At 34.4% G+C, this 16,515-nt stretch overlaps 2 protein-coding genes across 2 annotated transcripts in view; one reads left to right on the top strand and one right to left on the bottom strand.

The window, feature by feature from the left end:
• PARPBP (PARP1 binding protein) overlaps nucleotides 1-14,144 on the top strand; it is a 36,369-nt gene extending 22,225 nt beyond the window's left edge. The window contains exons 7-10 of the mRNA XM_058022413.1: nucleotides 3,054-3,232; nucleotides 4,440-4,521; nucleotides 12,980-13,121; nucleotides 13,792-14,144. Of these exons, the coding sequence (XP_057878396.1) occupies nucleotides 3,054-3,232; nucleotides 4,440-4,521; nucleotides 12,980-13,121; nucleotides 13,792-14,096 (708 nt within the window). The 3' untranslated portion in view covers nucleotides 14,097-14,144. The remainder of the gene's footprint in view (nucleotides 1-3,053; nucleotides 3,233-4,439; nucleotides 4,522-12,979; nucleotides 13,122-13,791) is intronic.
• Nucleotides 14,145-14,239: 95 nt separating this feature from the next.
• On the bottom strand, nucleotides 14,240-16,230 carry PMCH (pro-melanin concentrating hormone). Its single transcript, XM_058022326.1, has 2 exons — nucleotides 15,263-16,230; nucleotides 14,240-14,937 (listed from the first exon to the last, which is right to left on the bottom strand). The coding sequence occupies exons 1-2, from the start codon at nucleotides 15,673-15,675 to the stop codon at nucleotides 14,628-14,630; spliced, it is 723 nt and encodes a 240-aa protein (XP_057878309.1). The 5' UTR covers nucleotides 15,676-16,230; the 3' UTR covers nucleotides 14,240-14,627.
• Between the last annotated feature and the right edge of the window lie 285 nt (nucleotides 16,231-16,515).

The following is a 16,515-nucleotide window of genomic DNA, read 5'->3' as shown; positions in this document are numbered from 1 at the left end:
TATTCAGTGTATTGCTGTGTTTCTCTTCCATGTCCTTCTATTTTTTTCTCTTTCCCATATGAGAAAATTATAACTATCATCAGGTCTGTCTTTATTTAGCTACTTGTGTTACCAACAAAATTTTAAAAAATCACGTAGATCATAAGCCAGGTAAAAGCATTTTATTAAAACTTCATTCTTCAGAGAAATTCACCATTGCTTTTCCAAAATATTTATTTGTTACTGTTCTCCAGAAATTCATAGCCTGATGAATCTGTAGGAATGTTTAGCAGTATCCTTGTAGAGGCAGAAGATGGCAAAGATGGTTGTATCCTGATGATGTGGGGAGGGCCTGCAGTGGAGAAGTTCATGAAGGGCTGAATCCTCAGGGAGGTATTCCACAATGAGGAGAAGAGGAAGAGTGTAAGGAAGAAGCAGCAGAAGGGACAAAGTGTTAGGAACTGGCTGCAATCCTCATTCCCCATCCATCCCCCTGTGCCATTTGAGGGAAGGAGTTAGAAAAGTTGAGCATGCAGAAGAAGGGAAGAAGAAAGGGATCCCATTATGATTAAATGTCAATAAATGAATTTCATAAAGTCAAATCTCTTTTGTTTATGATTTGTAAGTGAACAATCTGTCCTCATCTTACTTCCATTTGATGTTTTCAAGATTTTTTCACTTCCTCTTCTGTTCAGGAGGAGGAAGGATAGAGCAGCTTGGTGAGCACTGGCAGCTAACCAGGGTCAGCCAGCACAGTCCTTTGTGGGGCCTGAGGAATTAGAAATAAGGACAATAGTTGAGAGAGGTAATGGGCAAATGTGGATTGAACATTGGTAGAGAACAGAATAACTGTGGGGAGACTTATTTTTTTTGTAATTGTGGAGGGATGAGGGGTAGCATGTGTGTAAATTGTTTGCCTTTGTCAGCATCGTGTTTGTTATTTTGGTGTGGGGAGTTCTTTTACTTGATTTAAGTGAAGTCTGTGAAAATTGTGACGAATTTCTGTTTTAACAATTATCCTTAAGCATATGATTCAGAGAGCTGAGGAGTGGAAAAGGGAGCTTAGACAAATGCTAAGATAGTGATACCAAATGGCATATTTTAGTGGAACTTGGTGTGGAGGAACCACTTGATGTGGATGTTACTAAACATATGGAGGGGCAAGTTACCTTTTGTAATGAAAAGAGAAAGCAAAATTTAGAAAGTCCAATAAGTTTTCCAAATTAATTCAAACTCTATTAGATGTTAGAGCATCTGTATTGTTCTGTTAAGATCTCTGGACAACAAAGATTAATGCTTTGTTCTGATTCTTACATAGAACTTGGGGGTTTTGTTTTGATTTCACTTAATAAGAAAGCCCCCTGATGCTATAGTTTTTCAGAAAAAATTATCTATATTCAGTTTAAGTTGGTTTGGTAGGATGTTGGACTTTTTTTCTTATGCAAGAGATTAAATAATTTCTTTGAGTGCAAATTTAAAATACGCTCTTAAGTGTAGAAGTGAAAATTATGCCTCCACTATCTCCTGGTAAAGCTGCTTCCTCATAAAATGTACCTGAAAAGTGTAACTTTGTTAGAAAAATATTTGCATTTCTCCTGGCAGTGGCAGTTTTCTTCCATCATTGCTCAGTTTTCCTCCAAGTACCTGGTTTATAAGAATCTAGAGCTCCAGGAGATCTTATTATTTTATGCAGCAGGAAGAACTATTTTTTGTTGAAGACTGTACGAGTGATTAATGGGAATTATTATTTATTTCTTCCTAAGAAAATTACTACTGGAATCTGGCTGTAACTATGTTATTTAAAAAAAATAATTTGATTCATGATTAGACTCATAAGCATGATTTTTTTTTTGTCTTACTGAGATCTTTTTGTTGTCTTACCTAGAATTCTTATTTTGCCTTGGACTTTTATCCATGGTTAGTATAGAGTGAGCCTCTGGTGTTGTAGTACTTGAGATTTCTGAAATTTATTTCTAAAGATTTTTTTTTTTTCTTTGTGTATCATCAGTCAAGATGATGCCAAGTTTGTACTTCTTTCATTAAGACAAATTCACAATGGCACATGTGACATTTAATAAAAATCTGTTATGGTGATGTAATCACTGAAGAGGTTCAGAATACATTTTGAGGAAATTAAATGGTACTGAAATAGGCCAATTCTGTAAAGCCAAGTAACATCCATTTCTGTAATTGCTATTTCTAGCTATTGATTATAACTTATAGTAGCTGACTGACATGTGTTGCTATGGTTTCTTGAAAGCTACATACACTAATTGATGTAATCAAATAGAGAGAAAAATAGAATTTGATCTTTTCAAGACTGTGTTTAAAAGCAGTTAACTGATTAGATAAATGCAGTTCATTGCTTGTCTTGCCCTTCAGAATAAAGTCAGAGTATTCAATGTTTCTGTGTATTAGTGAATAAGAGAGCCTATAGTTTTTAAATAACTACCACTGTGTATTAAGGCCTAAATTTCTCTGTGGAATTCCTAGTACCTTTAAAGAAAAATATAGCAACTTTCAAGATATTTTAAGTCCCACAGTGGCTATGGATTTCTCCATCTGTACTGCTGACTGTTGCATTGAGCACTTCCAGATGCGGATTGGTTTTTTCTGTAAGGAATTCTTTATTCTAGTGGAAAATTATGGGGAATTCACCCAAACAACAGGAAATTGTGCCACGTACCTCTGTTGCCAAATCTTGATGGAAATCTCACTTTTAACCAACTGCTTTAGCAGATTGTTAGTCAGAGTGGTTGGAGTTCACCAGGATGTGTTTGTGTACCAGAAAATAGGAGGTTCATTTCTGCTGCGCAGTTTCAGCATAGATTTATATATTTTTGTGTGACTTACTCATAAGTGCATACATGTAGCTGTCAATGATCTAAACTTCACTAACTACTTGGGATGAGAAAAATTTTCCCATGGAGTAATTCTGCATAAATTCCACTTACTGTAAAAGGGAAGGAGGGGATTCTCACACCTTGTGCTGATGTAGATTGATTTTGGAGCTGAGCTATTGGTCTGGCTTGATGAACTTTGCTGTTTTATGTTCCTTTTTTGTTTACTTTCAGCCAAAATTGCATTCCATAAATCATGGCACTGCTTATTGTGGCAGGGATACTATAAAAGTCTTGCTAGTTCTTCTGGATGAAGAAGCTGTCAGTCCTCCTACCCAGAACAAAGCAGACCTGTTGTGTGACAATGAAAACTTAAATTTGTGTGGCATCACCTCTGTTTTGACGCTCTTCAGGTAAGTATTAGGAGGTTTCTTTTGTTGTGCTACTTTGTTTGTGCTTTTTTTAAGGATCCGAGTCTAACAAAGCATTGATGTTACTTAGACGAAGCAAATAACCAACGTGCAGTCTGCTGTGAGATTAGGTGTAAAGGGAAAGCAATTTTAGAACAGTTTTGAATTTTCAAAAGTTTTCTGAATCTTCATTAGTATTTTCTAGATACTTTTGTAACATGGATTTTTTGATACAGTGCATTTCTGGGCTGCACAAACTCTATGAAGGACACCCAAAAACCCATTTCTGTGGGCACTGACCAGGAAACTCACCTGTCCATGCACTGAAGAAACAGGATGATTGATTTGGTCATAGGTCCTGAGGAATCATTAGCTGTTGACAAAACAGGATGCTGAGAATTTGGTTACAAAGAATTATTGGTTACAAAGAGGATTCATGAACCAGAACAATAGTGTAGACAGTGACATGATGAGGCTATTTTGAAGCTACGTATTTTGGCAATTAAGATACGAGAACCATTGCAAGGATGGCAGAAATTTTGCACCAGAGACAGCTAGAAATAACTAAAATTTGGCTTATATTGTTCTTTATTTTATTTATGAAAAATTGGATAAAATTAGCTAAATAATCAATGAATTATTGTTGAAGAACCTGTCCTCATATGCACATTGATCTGCCATGACCTTAAACAGAAGTAATTACTTACAAATGCATAGATTAGTTACTATTTCAAGACCAAAAAAATCCCCTTTATATGCATCATTAATTTTTTTCATCATAGGCATCAAGTTTTTTCCTTGATGTATATAACTACTTACATAATGATGTGTAAGAGAGTGGAAACATTTTGTGTGAAATATGTGAAAAACTATATTGAATGTTAACCAGATGCTATTCAGGAGGGTGGAAGTAGAATGGTGGCTTAGATGATCATCACTAGAATTACAAATAATAGTAATAACATTGTGTCTGCAGAACTACAATATTGGAAACTGCAAAATGAGTAGCAGAAATTGGAACTGTAGGTTTGGTTTCTTTGTGCTCTTTTGAGTTGTCACAGTGTATGTTGTTCCTTAAGAAAGTAGAAAATAAGGTAAAGCTTGGAGAGTAAAGGTATTTGCCTTTCTGTTTCTGAGGAACTTTGTATGGCAACAGTTTTTATTAATGAATTGCTTTTACATATCCTAAATACTTCTCTTTTTAATATAGATCTCCAGCACGATCCAGTGGCTCTTCTCCAAAACCTCTCAGACAACGTATTCTAAAATCTATGGATGAAAAAGTAATTAAGGTACTCTATAGGAATTGCTATGCAATTGTAGAGGCATTGTAATAATAGTGATAAAATAATAGTAGCAGTGTTACAATTCAATCAGGTATCTGAGATTTTGATCCCATAGCTAAAGAAATTTAATTGTGATGAGCCTGTGGAAATGGCCCAACTAGAGCAGTATTGTAATATGAATAGAAATACCTAAAACTCCAGAAGAGAGTGGCTTTAAACTAAAAAGTAAACATGTACTGAATTAATCTGTCTTCATTTACCTATCTGTGTATTCCAGGACCATAGAATTAAACCAAGCTATCGGAAAGCAGAGATTAAACTGAATACAGGCACCTGATTTTAGTTCTGATGAAATAGACATTGAAAAAGTGTAATAGTGATGGTTTCATTGCTTTTTTCCTTTGGATGCTTTTTATTTGTACCAATCTGAGGACATTTCTATAACATTGCTTTGTGAGCAATAAAATAAAGATGCTAATGTTTGCTTTTGTACATGAAAAGGAACTTTACAGGAGCACATTGATATTGTGAGGGGTTCTATTCAAAAGAACAATGTTTCTGAAAATTGCTGTCTTTCAATGCACTGCATTTTACAAAGTATTTTTCCTTAAAATTGGCAAACTTGAATGTTGGGACTATGGATGGAGGCAGAACTTCTCTTCTGCAGTATTTCAACAGAAAGCTAAATAAAAGTAATGGCATAATATTTTTACAGATTTAGTCCTGATATGTAAAAACACAAATCTAATTAGCATGTTAGGAAGAGGTGTTCTAAGCCATCAGTACTGGTTTTAGAACAGCACAATGGAAAAATATCTTTCACTGGATATTAGATAAACTTGAACAATAGTGCATGTCTAAGAAGTAGAGAGACATCAAAATGAAAAGTACTATTGGTATTTTCACCATGCATTTTAAATATGCTCCAACTTGATTCTGAGTCTTTTTCTCTGGATTGGGTCAATGATGAGCATTTTGGATACATGCACTAATTGGGGTGAAATTTAGTTTAAAATTTATAGGCAAATTATGAAAAAAAAAAGTCTGCTTTATTTAATGTAAACAACACATTTAAATTGCAGCTGTACTCATCAAATAGCAAAAATATCATGATGTTTGTATAAAATGTTGAAATACTTAATTCTCTTATCCTGATGAAACCTTTGTAATTGGATACATGAACAGTTGTGTTCAATATCAAAGTGCAAAAATTATTATCTAAAAGTAATTACCTGTCACATTTGAGACATTTGCTGGTTTGACGTGTTTTTGACAGAAACAAGCAAAAATGAGTCAACTAAAATGGTTGTTGCTGATCAACTAATGACTTTTATAACTAAGACTCACTTCTCTGCCATCCATTTTGATTTCCACCCTCTCATATCAAATCCTACTTCTTTCTTAAAATGTTGATATTTCATTTTATTTTTTTCTCTCTACGTCTCTAACAACTTCTGCAGTGTCTTTTGCATGTTTCTACTTCTCTGTATTCTAAGTCCATATCTTTCTCTTCTTATCTCTTTCTGTACCTTCTTTGTGGCTACATACATCTACAAACAAAACTTCAACTGTCACCAGTTTGCAGATTGAGTGACCTAAGTGTCCCTCTTGTCAAAATTGGTATCTTCTGTTAATTTTACACTATCCTGTGGATACCCAGCTCTTGATCTTGAGGTGGTAGGTCTGTCTTTTCTGGTGTAACACTGAAGAAGATATTCTACATGCTTTCTTTTCACTCCATGGCATTTCTGGAATATTTTTTTCTATATCTACTCAAGTATAATTCACTAGGTGTTCATTTTACTTTTTGATGTGCTGCTGTATGTTTTTCTTAGACTTGATAGTTGCAACTTTAGCCCATGTTCCTTCACTGAGATTACTGTTCAGAAGATTGTTATCAAAGTGATTAGATGCCATCCTATTGTTTCCATCTCAGTCTGTTCCTTAAAATTGTAGTACATATAAGCTACTTGTTTTAGCCTGTCTGAATTCACTCATTATTTGATTTGTTGTTTTGCTCTGTCCTTGCTTACATTCACCCTGCAGTACCAGTCTTTGTTGTTCATTTGTTAATTTTCAGCTGAACCCTTTTAGCTTTTATACAGTTTCTTATGGCTGAAGAGATGTCCTATACATATCTGCAGAACTCATTATACTCCTTTCAAACCTTTTTCAGTACCTTTAAATCAACCTCTCCCCACATCTTAGTAGTGCTTTTTGTTGAGATAAATGCCCATTACAGTGACTAATTTCAGTTCCTTTTGCTGTGAATCCATATATTTCTTGTCTAGGATTGTAATGTCTCTTGGTAGAAATAAATTTTGCTCCATCCTTACTGTACAGCACATAGCACAGAGAATTCCTTCTCCATAGCTGTAGATTTCAAGTGCTGGAATAATATTTACCGCCTTCTTACAGTGTCAGTCTTCATTATTATTCCATGCAGACATCTTGAAATGTGTACAGGTTGCTTGTAAAATTCGAAGTTATAAATTTTGTTATGCATAGTGTTAGTCATTGATTCAGGAGATACTAGATTTTTTTTGAAGTAAGGGAGTAGCCATACGATGTTTCTTCTCAATATCTGTGATCCTTCAGAAAGTTTCTTTTGCCATATATGTGATGGTAACTTTAGTTCCAAAAGACTGTCCTAAGTGCCTTTTTACCATGCTGCCTCTGATAGGTGTTAGGTGGTTAGTCTACATTATAAGTTTAGGATGTCTCATTAGGACTTATCCCATAAAAGTTATCTTTTCCATGATATTTGAGAAGGGAAGAAAAATACAGTAGTGGTGTTTAGTTTGGTTGTATGCTCAGTCCCTATATCTAAATGAAGAAGTTTAGGCAAATTTAGAAAGAAAAAAGAGAAATACCTTAATTAAAAATAAAATTTTAAAGAAGCAAGAGGTAAAAATTTGTTTTCCCCTCTTTCCTTAAGAGGGTCTGAGTTCTCAACTTCTGTGGAATTATATGGAGGAATGCAGATTGATAATATTTAGACCTAGGGCACATCATCACTATGTGTTTTAGTATCTAAAAATAAGGACAGTGGATAAAATAAACAGGTAGCTATGAATTGGAATTGGTGTTCAGAAATAAAATAAATCTTGTGGATGTTTCCATTGTGCCAAAACAAATTCCTGGCAACAGTGAACGACGAAGAAATATTTTTCGTCTTTCAATCCTCATTAAATACTGGGAGAAACACAGAAATATCACCCAACTATATTGGCATTTGTTGGGAAGCAAAGCTGTTGCTCTTATTGCTTGATGAGAAAGAAGTCTGGGGAACAAGCATGTTGCATTGTTTCATTTCCTCTTGCAGAAGTAGGTAAGAATATGAAACTTGGTTTTTCTTTTGGGAGCCAATTTAGTTTCTAGTTTATCTGTTGTTTAAGTGAAGTGTCTTCTGGTGAATGGTGTTTTGTAGAAGGAGTCTTTAATTCAGAAAGGTCTGTGGAACATGTATTGAGTTATGTCTCTTGTCAGCTATCCTTGTTATGTCACTTGTCTGCTTTATTGAAATACACAAGCAGCTTAATTGGACAGGAGAGAATTGTTTTATCTGAAAAGGATTCATCCAGCCTTATGTCTGCTTTTTTGACTCATATTTCTGCTTATGTGAAATGAGTAGAAACCCTGTTGTTGACTAGTTATTTTGTAGATATCAATGGATTATTAAAGCTTTGCTTAGTGGTGTGAGAGGGGAATGAACAGGCTGTTACAATAACCTGCTTTGTTTAGCCTCAGGAGCAACTTAGGAGAAAAAAAAGTTGCATAATAAGATTTTCATCTGTGTTCTGCACTGCAAAATATTGAGACCTTCAAGTTGTAGGTGAAATCTGTTCCTGAACTAATGGGATTGAGTGGAACTGAGAACTTCAGAACTGAAAACTGAAGAATCAAAGTTATTAGGCTGTAAGCATGCAATATATGAGAGTGTAACAGATCTTTTTTTTCAAAGTTAAGATTGTTTTGGCCTTTTGATATATTGTTTTAGAAAGCCTGCTGCACTGTTAGCAGACTTACCCTGAAACAGCTGCAAGGACTTTCAGTAGTTTGGTGTGGTTTTCTTTCTTAATGTAACCGGAGACAACCTTTCCTATATGAGGCACTATTTCCCTCCAGTTGGGAACATAGCTGCAGATCTAGTTTTAAGAAGAATTTGTGGCTGAAGAACTCTAACAAATCTTGGCATGCTTGAAGTTCATTGTAATTTTACTGTGTATAGAAATCCTTCCAAGAAAAAAGCAAAAATCTTGGTTTGCCTTTCTCATGTGACTTTTTCATGTCTCTATAAAATGACTTAATATCTAGCTTCATGCACTGCTGTTATTTTTCATAGCTTAGTTCTCTAAATGCTGTTACTTGAGAGAATTGTTTTGCCTATTTGTGATTCCAGTACAAATAAACTGTGACTTGGAAAACTATTAACAGGAAGTTATCAAGAGTTTTCCTGTATGCCCACTGTAATTGTGAGCAGAAGAGTCATAGTAATAGAGAAAACAATATTCACGTAGTAGTCTCATCTATTGTTGCAAGAAATGTCAATTTCCTTAGTGCAATATAATTATGGAGAACACCAAAGTTGATTGGTAGCTTAGTAGAGAAGGGAAGTAAATAGCATGAAAAGGTTACATGTTCAGCACAAAATCTGAGGAAAGACTTGGTGTCAGTTGATAAACCACATTTGTGTAGAAAATACCACTTTCATTTCTATAAGACCCCTAAACTACTTTGTTTAGTATCCATAGCTGTGAGTTTTGTTTGAAAGCCAATAATGAGGTGATTTGGGGTTTATGTTCTCAAAACAGTAGCAGGTTATTTTGGGATAGCAAAAGGCTGGTACAATATCGTGCTAAAAAAAATAAATTGATTGTTGCAGAACAATAAAAGCTTTCTACTACCTGACATATCCAGGATATTTTTTAATAATATACCTTTGTTTGGCAAAGATATAATTTATTATTTTGTTACTTCTCCTTTTTTACTCCTTTCCCTTTTTCAACTTCCTCTTTCAACTTACCTTGAATATTTTTTTTCTCAGAGGACAAGGGTAAGGATGGAGAAAATAAATTTTCTTTTCATCTCTTTTTCCCTTCCAAATAGTACTCTAGTTGTTTGGCTAGAAAATAAAAACATGTGTTTGTTGTTACTGATGTAGGTTTTCAAATTCTATTATGCCATTCCAGTGCATAAAAACCAAATCTCAACATTCTTAGTGACTAAATATTGGCAGTACTGTCTGTATGCAGATGCTGGAAGGAGATCTGGAACAGATTATAATGTAACTTTTAGAAATAAATAGAGCATGCACCATTAATATTTCACATAAAAGCAAATGTTTTATATGGGCATCTTGAACAACTGAAAGCTTTCTCTAGATACAGATGTTAAGGTGGGAGAATGTACTGCTTTATCTGCCTATTAGGACTTCTAATTGGCCTACCTGTGCTGAAACAGTTGTAAATTCTATCCTACTTTGTCCCAGCTGAAGAAGGGTAACAGTGAACCTTTTCTTCTGAAGTGCAGCAGAACTTTTCTTCTCATGGGGATAAGAGCAACATCTGACTTGTTTGTGAAGAGGAGAAGGAATAGTAAGGCTGAGTTCATTGTGTGCCATTTGTGTGCAGCAGACTGATCTCCCAACATTTTTTCTCTCCCAGAGCTGTGGGTCATTGGAGTGGTGCTCTTAAAGTAGTGATTTTTAGGGAATTTAATATAAAAGAACTTAAAAAGATTTTTTTCTATGAGCTTTTTCAAGCTGTTGACAGGTTTCATTGTGTGCTTCAAGTAAATTTTAGGTTGATCTTTGTTCTTAAAAACATTCCAGTGAAGCTCTACTTTGTAATTCAATGCTAGACTTGTGTTCCTTTGTGCTGCCTTCAGGCTGTTAAAATGTGCTTATTGCTACTTCAACCAATGTAATACAGTATGGAACTGTAGCACAGTTCTTTATACTACTGAATCTATGTTCCTAGACTAGTTGAGAAGTTTGACTGCTTCAACAAAGGTGTCTTACACTATGTATGCACCCTCTAGATTAGTTCTAGCATCCAGTCTGATTTGGTAGAGCTTTGTGTGTCCTGTTTGCAAATGCCTGACTGGTATGTGATGCAATAGACATATTTCAAGCTTCAGTGAAGTTGAAACACAGATGGGTTTATGTTGTGAGTTTTTCAGTGTTTGAGCTTGACTTCTGTCTGTTGACTGCACATATTTTATCCCTACAAACTGAATTAGTGAAGTGAAAGATGGGAGCGGTAAAAAGAAGCACTGTTGTTCATAAAAAAAATCATTGCACTTCTTGTTGGTTATAGAATGGTAACTGTCAGGCTTTCTTGCTCAAATTTTATGTTCTTCATGCTGTATTTATTATAGATTAATCAACTTTGCAAAATTGTAGTTTATTTGCCTCTTGCAATATGAATGTGACAGAAAGCCATTGAAGTTGCATAATTTTTGATGTGTGTCATTTACTGAATAGTAATTCAGAATTGAGGAATTTGTAAAGGATTAAAATGAAGTTTTTTCAAAAACATATCAAGTACTGGAAAATATTTTTCATTAATATTACAATAACCTGGAGCTGAAAGGAAATGCAAGTCCTGTATCTCCTTAATATTATAATTGTACAATATAATGTTCACTAAATTTAAATTGGACAGGTGCTCTATCCTTCAAAACACTTTCTGAAAAGAATATAATGACATAGACAGTCTAGAGCTTCCTCACAAGAGAAAAGGAGGTGCAGACTCTGATCTCTACTCTCAGATGGCCAGCAATAGGACACAAAGGAATGGCATGAAGCTTTTTGAGGAGTTTAGGTTGGATATTAGGAAAAAGATGTTCGCCTGAATGTTGATTGGGCACTGGAACAGGCTCCCTAGGGTAATGGTTGCACTACCAAGCCTGACAGAATTCAAGAAGTGTTTGGACAATGCTCTCTGGCATGTGGTGTGATTCTTGGGGTGTCCTGTGCAGGGCCAGGAGCTGGACTTGATGGTTCTTGTGGGTCCCTTCCAATTTAGCATATTCTATAATTCTACTTACAGTCAGTGAGCTGAGGCATAATCTTGAAGCATACGAACCTTGTAAATATCTCTGTATGTAGTCTTATTTTGTGGTAAATATTTTAAAGTACAAAGCAGATTAACACTAGGAAGATATTTGAGTTTTTGAGAGTCAGTCTTGCTAGCTTGCCCTGTTAAATCTCCTTTTCTTTCCCAGTCTGTTATCTGGCCCAAACAAATTGCAGTTTGGGAGCGATAGACAACAGGGAAAACTTGGTATTTTTGACTCTTGAAGGGAATACTGAGGATTAAATTAAAACTATCTATGTCCAGGTGTATTGAACCAGAAAGAATAACTTGTTTCTGTAAATGAATGAGGTATTTTTTTCCAAATACTCAGTGTATTCACTTGGCCAACAGCAGTACCATGAAGAGATATCTAGGTTGCATCTCAGTGATAAGCTCTAGTCTGTTACCTTGTATGTAGGAAAGCAGGATCTCATCAAAGTGGCATCAATTGTGACTGAATTTTGTGGATAATGTCCTCTGGGAAAGGATGTTTCTGGGAACATTATTCTCTTTCCTTCTATCTAAATCTGAGAATTAAAATTAGAAGAAAAGTATATCTCTAAGGGTCAAATCTGAACTGCAGGTTTAATCTTGCTTGTGCTAAGAGGAAAAGTAGACTTGATTAATGCAAACCTTTTAATCAGAAAAGTGTCTGTAAACCTCTTATTCAACAAATCACTCCTGCTATCTATTTATGTATTAATATTTATTTTCTGACAGTGCTTATTACTTGTTCTTTTCTCTAATGCTTTTACTGAAGCACCTGTTCAGCTCAAATTGATTTAAATTTGCCTGTGCTGTTGTGATGGAATTATTAGCTAAAAATCCACTTATATTGTAGATATCTGCTTTGTGCTATGTCTTTCAATATAATTCCTATAATCCAGTGCACTTTGAAATGGAAGTGAGGGCAGAGTTTGTCTTGCAGAACCTATAACATTTATTGTCAATTGTACAGAAAGTACAATGCTTGACCCAAAATTCTTAGCTGATGTGAAACTGTAACTTAAGAATAAGCTGAGGAAATTTTACCTGAGGCTTGAGCTAAATGGGCATGTTTTGGCAAATGAGGAGTTAGACATTGGCATTCAGTGGTGAAGTGGCTTTGTTTGAAGATCAAGAATTAATGTGTACCTTTCTGAAGGTGCTGAAAAAATAGTTTTGAATTATTTTAGTACTTTTAATAGAATAATAAATTATTATTCTTGAAAGCCCTTATGCTTTTAAAATTAATATCTAATTTTCATTTTTAATGTAAGCATATCCATTGTTCTGGTATTTTATGTGAAAAGAATGGTAAAGCTAATTATTATACAAGTCTTGCTGGTGTTGTCTTTCACTTTTTTAAATTATAGAAGCTAATAGCAGATTGGTATTTGCAGATGAAGCAATCTTCAATTAAATCCCAGTTTGCCTGTACGTATAAAAATGATTTGAGTGAAATGAGTGACCAGCATTCCCGTGCAATTCCAACCTGCAAACATTCTGTACCAAAGCAACATTTAAAAGCTGGAAAGCCCACAGGTAAGCTGTGGTAGGATTCAATAAATAAATGTGTGATGGTAATACTTTAAATGCTATCCAAAAAGCCTTTAGCATAACTCAAATATTTTCAAGAAAAGGAACAAAAATGTCTCATTGTTCTCCATGTTGCATATGCCAGTTAAATCTTTTTGCAATAAAATTGTAGTGCCAATGCTTTGAAATTATAAATGTTTGAAGAGTATGTTGATGCTATCTTGCAGTAAAAAAGTGATATATATTGCATATATGACATATCTGTTCTTATTCTACAAAAGTAAGCCAAGTGCAATTTATATTTTTGCCATTAAAAGGGGGGAAAATTTGTTTTACTGCAGTACAAACTATGTAATATATAAAATTTTTATGCCCTTTAATCCTCTCTTCCAATATCTTAAAGTTATAAATCCACTTCCCTAAGTTAGTTCTTACATGTTTTTGAGCAATGTAATTTTAAATTGGCAATGCACTTATGAGCACATAGCAAATTTAATAGCAATGACAAGCATAGCTTTGTTTTATTGGTAATACATTATTTTTTATTAAAAAAAAAATAACATGGCAGTCCTTATAGAAAAAGGATGTGTGTTCCCAGGTAACTTTTTATTTCATCACATATGTTTTTGATATTCTTACATGACAGAAGGTCCAAATTCATGTCTTGATGTACCAGGGCTTGGAACTATTTCTGAAAGTGTTCACCAGACTAGAAGTTATACAGAAATGGGAAAGCTGAGTTGTCAGCCAAGGAACAAGAACTCTGAGAATGAACAGATGGATCTGAATAATGACAAAATAATCTGTGACAAGGAAAGTGAACCATCTTTGCAAAAAAATACTAAAAGACTGAAGACTTCAAGCAGCTCTAAGAAGGATTTGGACAGCAAAATTGGTGGAAAAAGAAAACAGACCAAAAGTGCAAGTAAGAATAAGTTGATTGCTGGTCAGGCAAAATTAACTCGCTTTTTTCAACTCTAAGTTTTTGTTTTCACATACATGTATGTTGGCAGATGTAAAATTATGCAAGAAAACAGGTGAAATTTATGAATTACTTCCTTTCATATGTAAATAATTGAAAGTATCTTGTGTATTATAGTAGACAATTACTTAGAAGCCTGGATCATGCTGAAGTATTTTATTTTTTAATAACAGTACATTGTTAATGATTACACTGTTATTTTTGGTAATGAATTATGTATCTCTCTACAATGCAATGGGAAATTAAGTTTGGATGTGTATGTACAGTTACACTAACACTCAGTAACTTCAAATTACATTAAATTCAGAATAAAATGTTTAATCTTCAGAGAAGGTGGTGGAGATCAGTAGTTTTCACACTTGCCAACAAGGTCGATAGACTCTTCCCAGCATACACCTGAGGACTACAGGAGAGAAGAAGAGCTTGAAAATTTAAATCATCAAAGAACCAGAATTCTTATGGCTTCTGGAAATATTAATTTAAGAAATGCTCCCTCCCCTGTGCACCAAATCATAACAGTCATGTAGTCTCTAAATGAACATATAACAAATTGTTATATTGACATTGTAGTGTACTTTACCAAAATGAAATAATTTTCTGTGTAAAAATAAAATATATTTACTGTCAAAATCTCTTCTTCCAATAGGTAATTTAGCTGAATTTTCTTCATCTGTGGTCTCTCTTTCCTGTATCGACTCAATATTTTGAATTTCAGTGTCAGCTGGAAAAGCCATGGCTCCCTTCAGTGCAGGATAAGGTAGTTGCTTTCTACCTAAGTTGATTGGCATAACATGATTGAAGAAATCATGCCTGGAACCTCTGTCCTGTTTTGCGGGAAGACAAGAGGTTTATCTTCATTTAAAGTCAATTGTATCACATTTTGTTCTTTATATTCCAACAGGGTAGTTATTTTATGTTTCAAAATCATACCTTAATAGTTATGACCTGTATTGCATCCTTGGCCAAAATGGTGTAATGAGCATAATTAAATAATGAGTCCCATGTTTGGCAAAGTTAAAAACCTGTTGCTGCATATAGGGACATCATCAAATATAAATATCAGTTTCTTCTTACCCCCCCCAACCCCCATCCTCCAAGTTTTGGCTACTGTCTGTGAAAATCAGATTTAATTCAACTGTCTGAGTTACACATTTAGAATCTTGGCATTAGATATATAGACTTGAACTTTTTTTTCTTGACTATGTTGCGTTGAACTGGTATGCTAATATATTTACCTGGTTGATTTAAATTGTTGCACTTGTTTTCTAAAGGGGTGTAAATGAATTTCAATATTTCAATTAAGCCAAAATTTAAAACTGAACTCACCAAAACCTTCGTGTTTCCAGCATTCTTATCATTGAAAACACTGCTGTCTTCAGTCTTGTAGTACTTCAGCAAAGGTATAGCTCCTCTGTTCATACTTTTATCTCCATTTTGTAGAGTTTTTCCTAGATTTAATGCGGCAAGCAACATATCTTCATCTTCTACCTCTTGCAGAGACTTTGAAACTGAGAGTAGAAAACCTTGAGAAAAAAGAGAGAGAAGGGAGAGAATTAGGAGATATGATGAGATGCACATTTTTTAGTCATTTAATGCTTGCATAAAGGTTTGGCACTTCTCAAATTCTAAGAAATCTTTCCCAGTGGTAAATAATTGTGTTTTCCATTTCTGGAATGGCACACTTTATATATTTTACAGATTGAATGGAAACTACTTCAATGGCTGATGAGTTCATGCTTTTAAAATGACTCATATTAAAGTGTAACCTTTTCTATAATCCTTCTAATCCCATCTGTTTAGAACTAAAACATTTCTTTGTCATACCTAATTTGTTTCTTTGTATGTTTTTAGAAGAGATTAGTTTCTTTTGGTGGATCAATATGGCAAAGTTCACAGAAAAAGTGATGTCCATTTGAGTTGTTTATAAAGCCTTACCTCTGGTTAAGGCAATTTAAGAAGAGTAACTAATCTACATAAGTAAGAGGGATTCTTGTGTGATGCGTCATGGTTGTGAATCTGGATTCACAAAAGAGCTGAAATTCTGGAAATTTGATGATGGCTTAGACTGCTACCATGTAAAAGCTGAAATAATTAATTTGTGTTTTGATGTCTGTTATGTCAGGTTGCATTATACCAAAGAGCTAATGGCTAGAAATGTTTATTAGTACCTAATTACCTGTGTTTTTGTTTTCTTACTGAAAGTGGACCTTTCTCTGCTACAAATATAACATAGTCAAATATGCTTGCTAAGAATGTAGAAAGAAAAGTAAACTTCAGTTTTTCATTTGAAATGTATTTATTACCCTGGAAGCAAATATAAATGTTTCTGCACACTACTGTTGCATGGTTGTTGTGTGGGGCTGGCTTTTGTTTTTGTTGTTGGCTGTTTTTGTTTGGTTTGGGGTTTTCTGCCTTATC

This window comes from Melospiza georgiana, chromosome 4, assembly GCF_028018845.1.
Source record: "Melospiza georgiana isolate bMelGeo1 chromosome 4, bMelGeo1.pri, whole genome shotgun sequence".
Classification (NCBI taxonomy): domain Eukaryota; kingdom Metazoa; phylum Chordata; class Aves; order Passeriformes; family Passerellidae; genus Melospiza; species Melospiza georgiana.
The sequence above is the reverse complement of the archived record's forward strand: the minus strand, read 5'-3'. Positions and strand labels throughout refer to the sequence as shown.

Coding starts and splice junctions, on each gene's coding strand:
- PMCH (XM_058022326.1), bottom strand. CDS start 15,675: ATGTGCATCTCATCATATCTCCTAATTCTCTCCCTTCTCTCTCTTTTT. Junction 14,938..15,262: donor TTCAAGTCTATATATCTAAT/GCCAAGATTCTA, acceptor ATAAACCTCTTG/TCTTCCCGCAAAACAGGACA.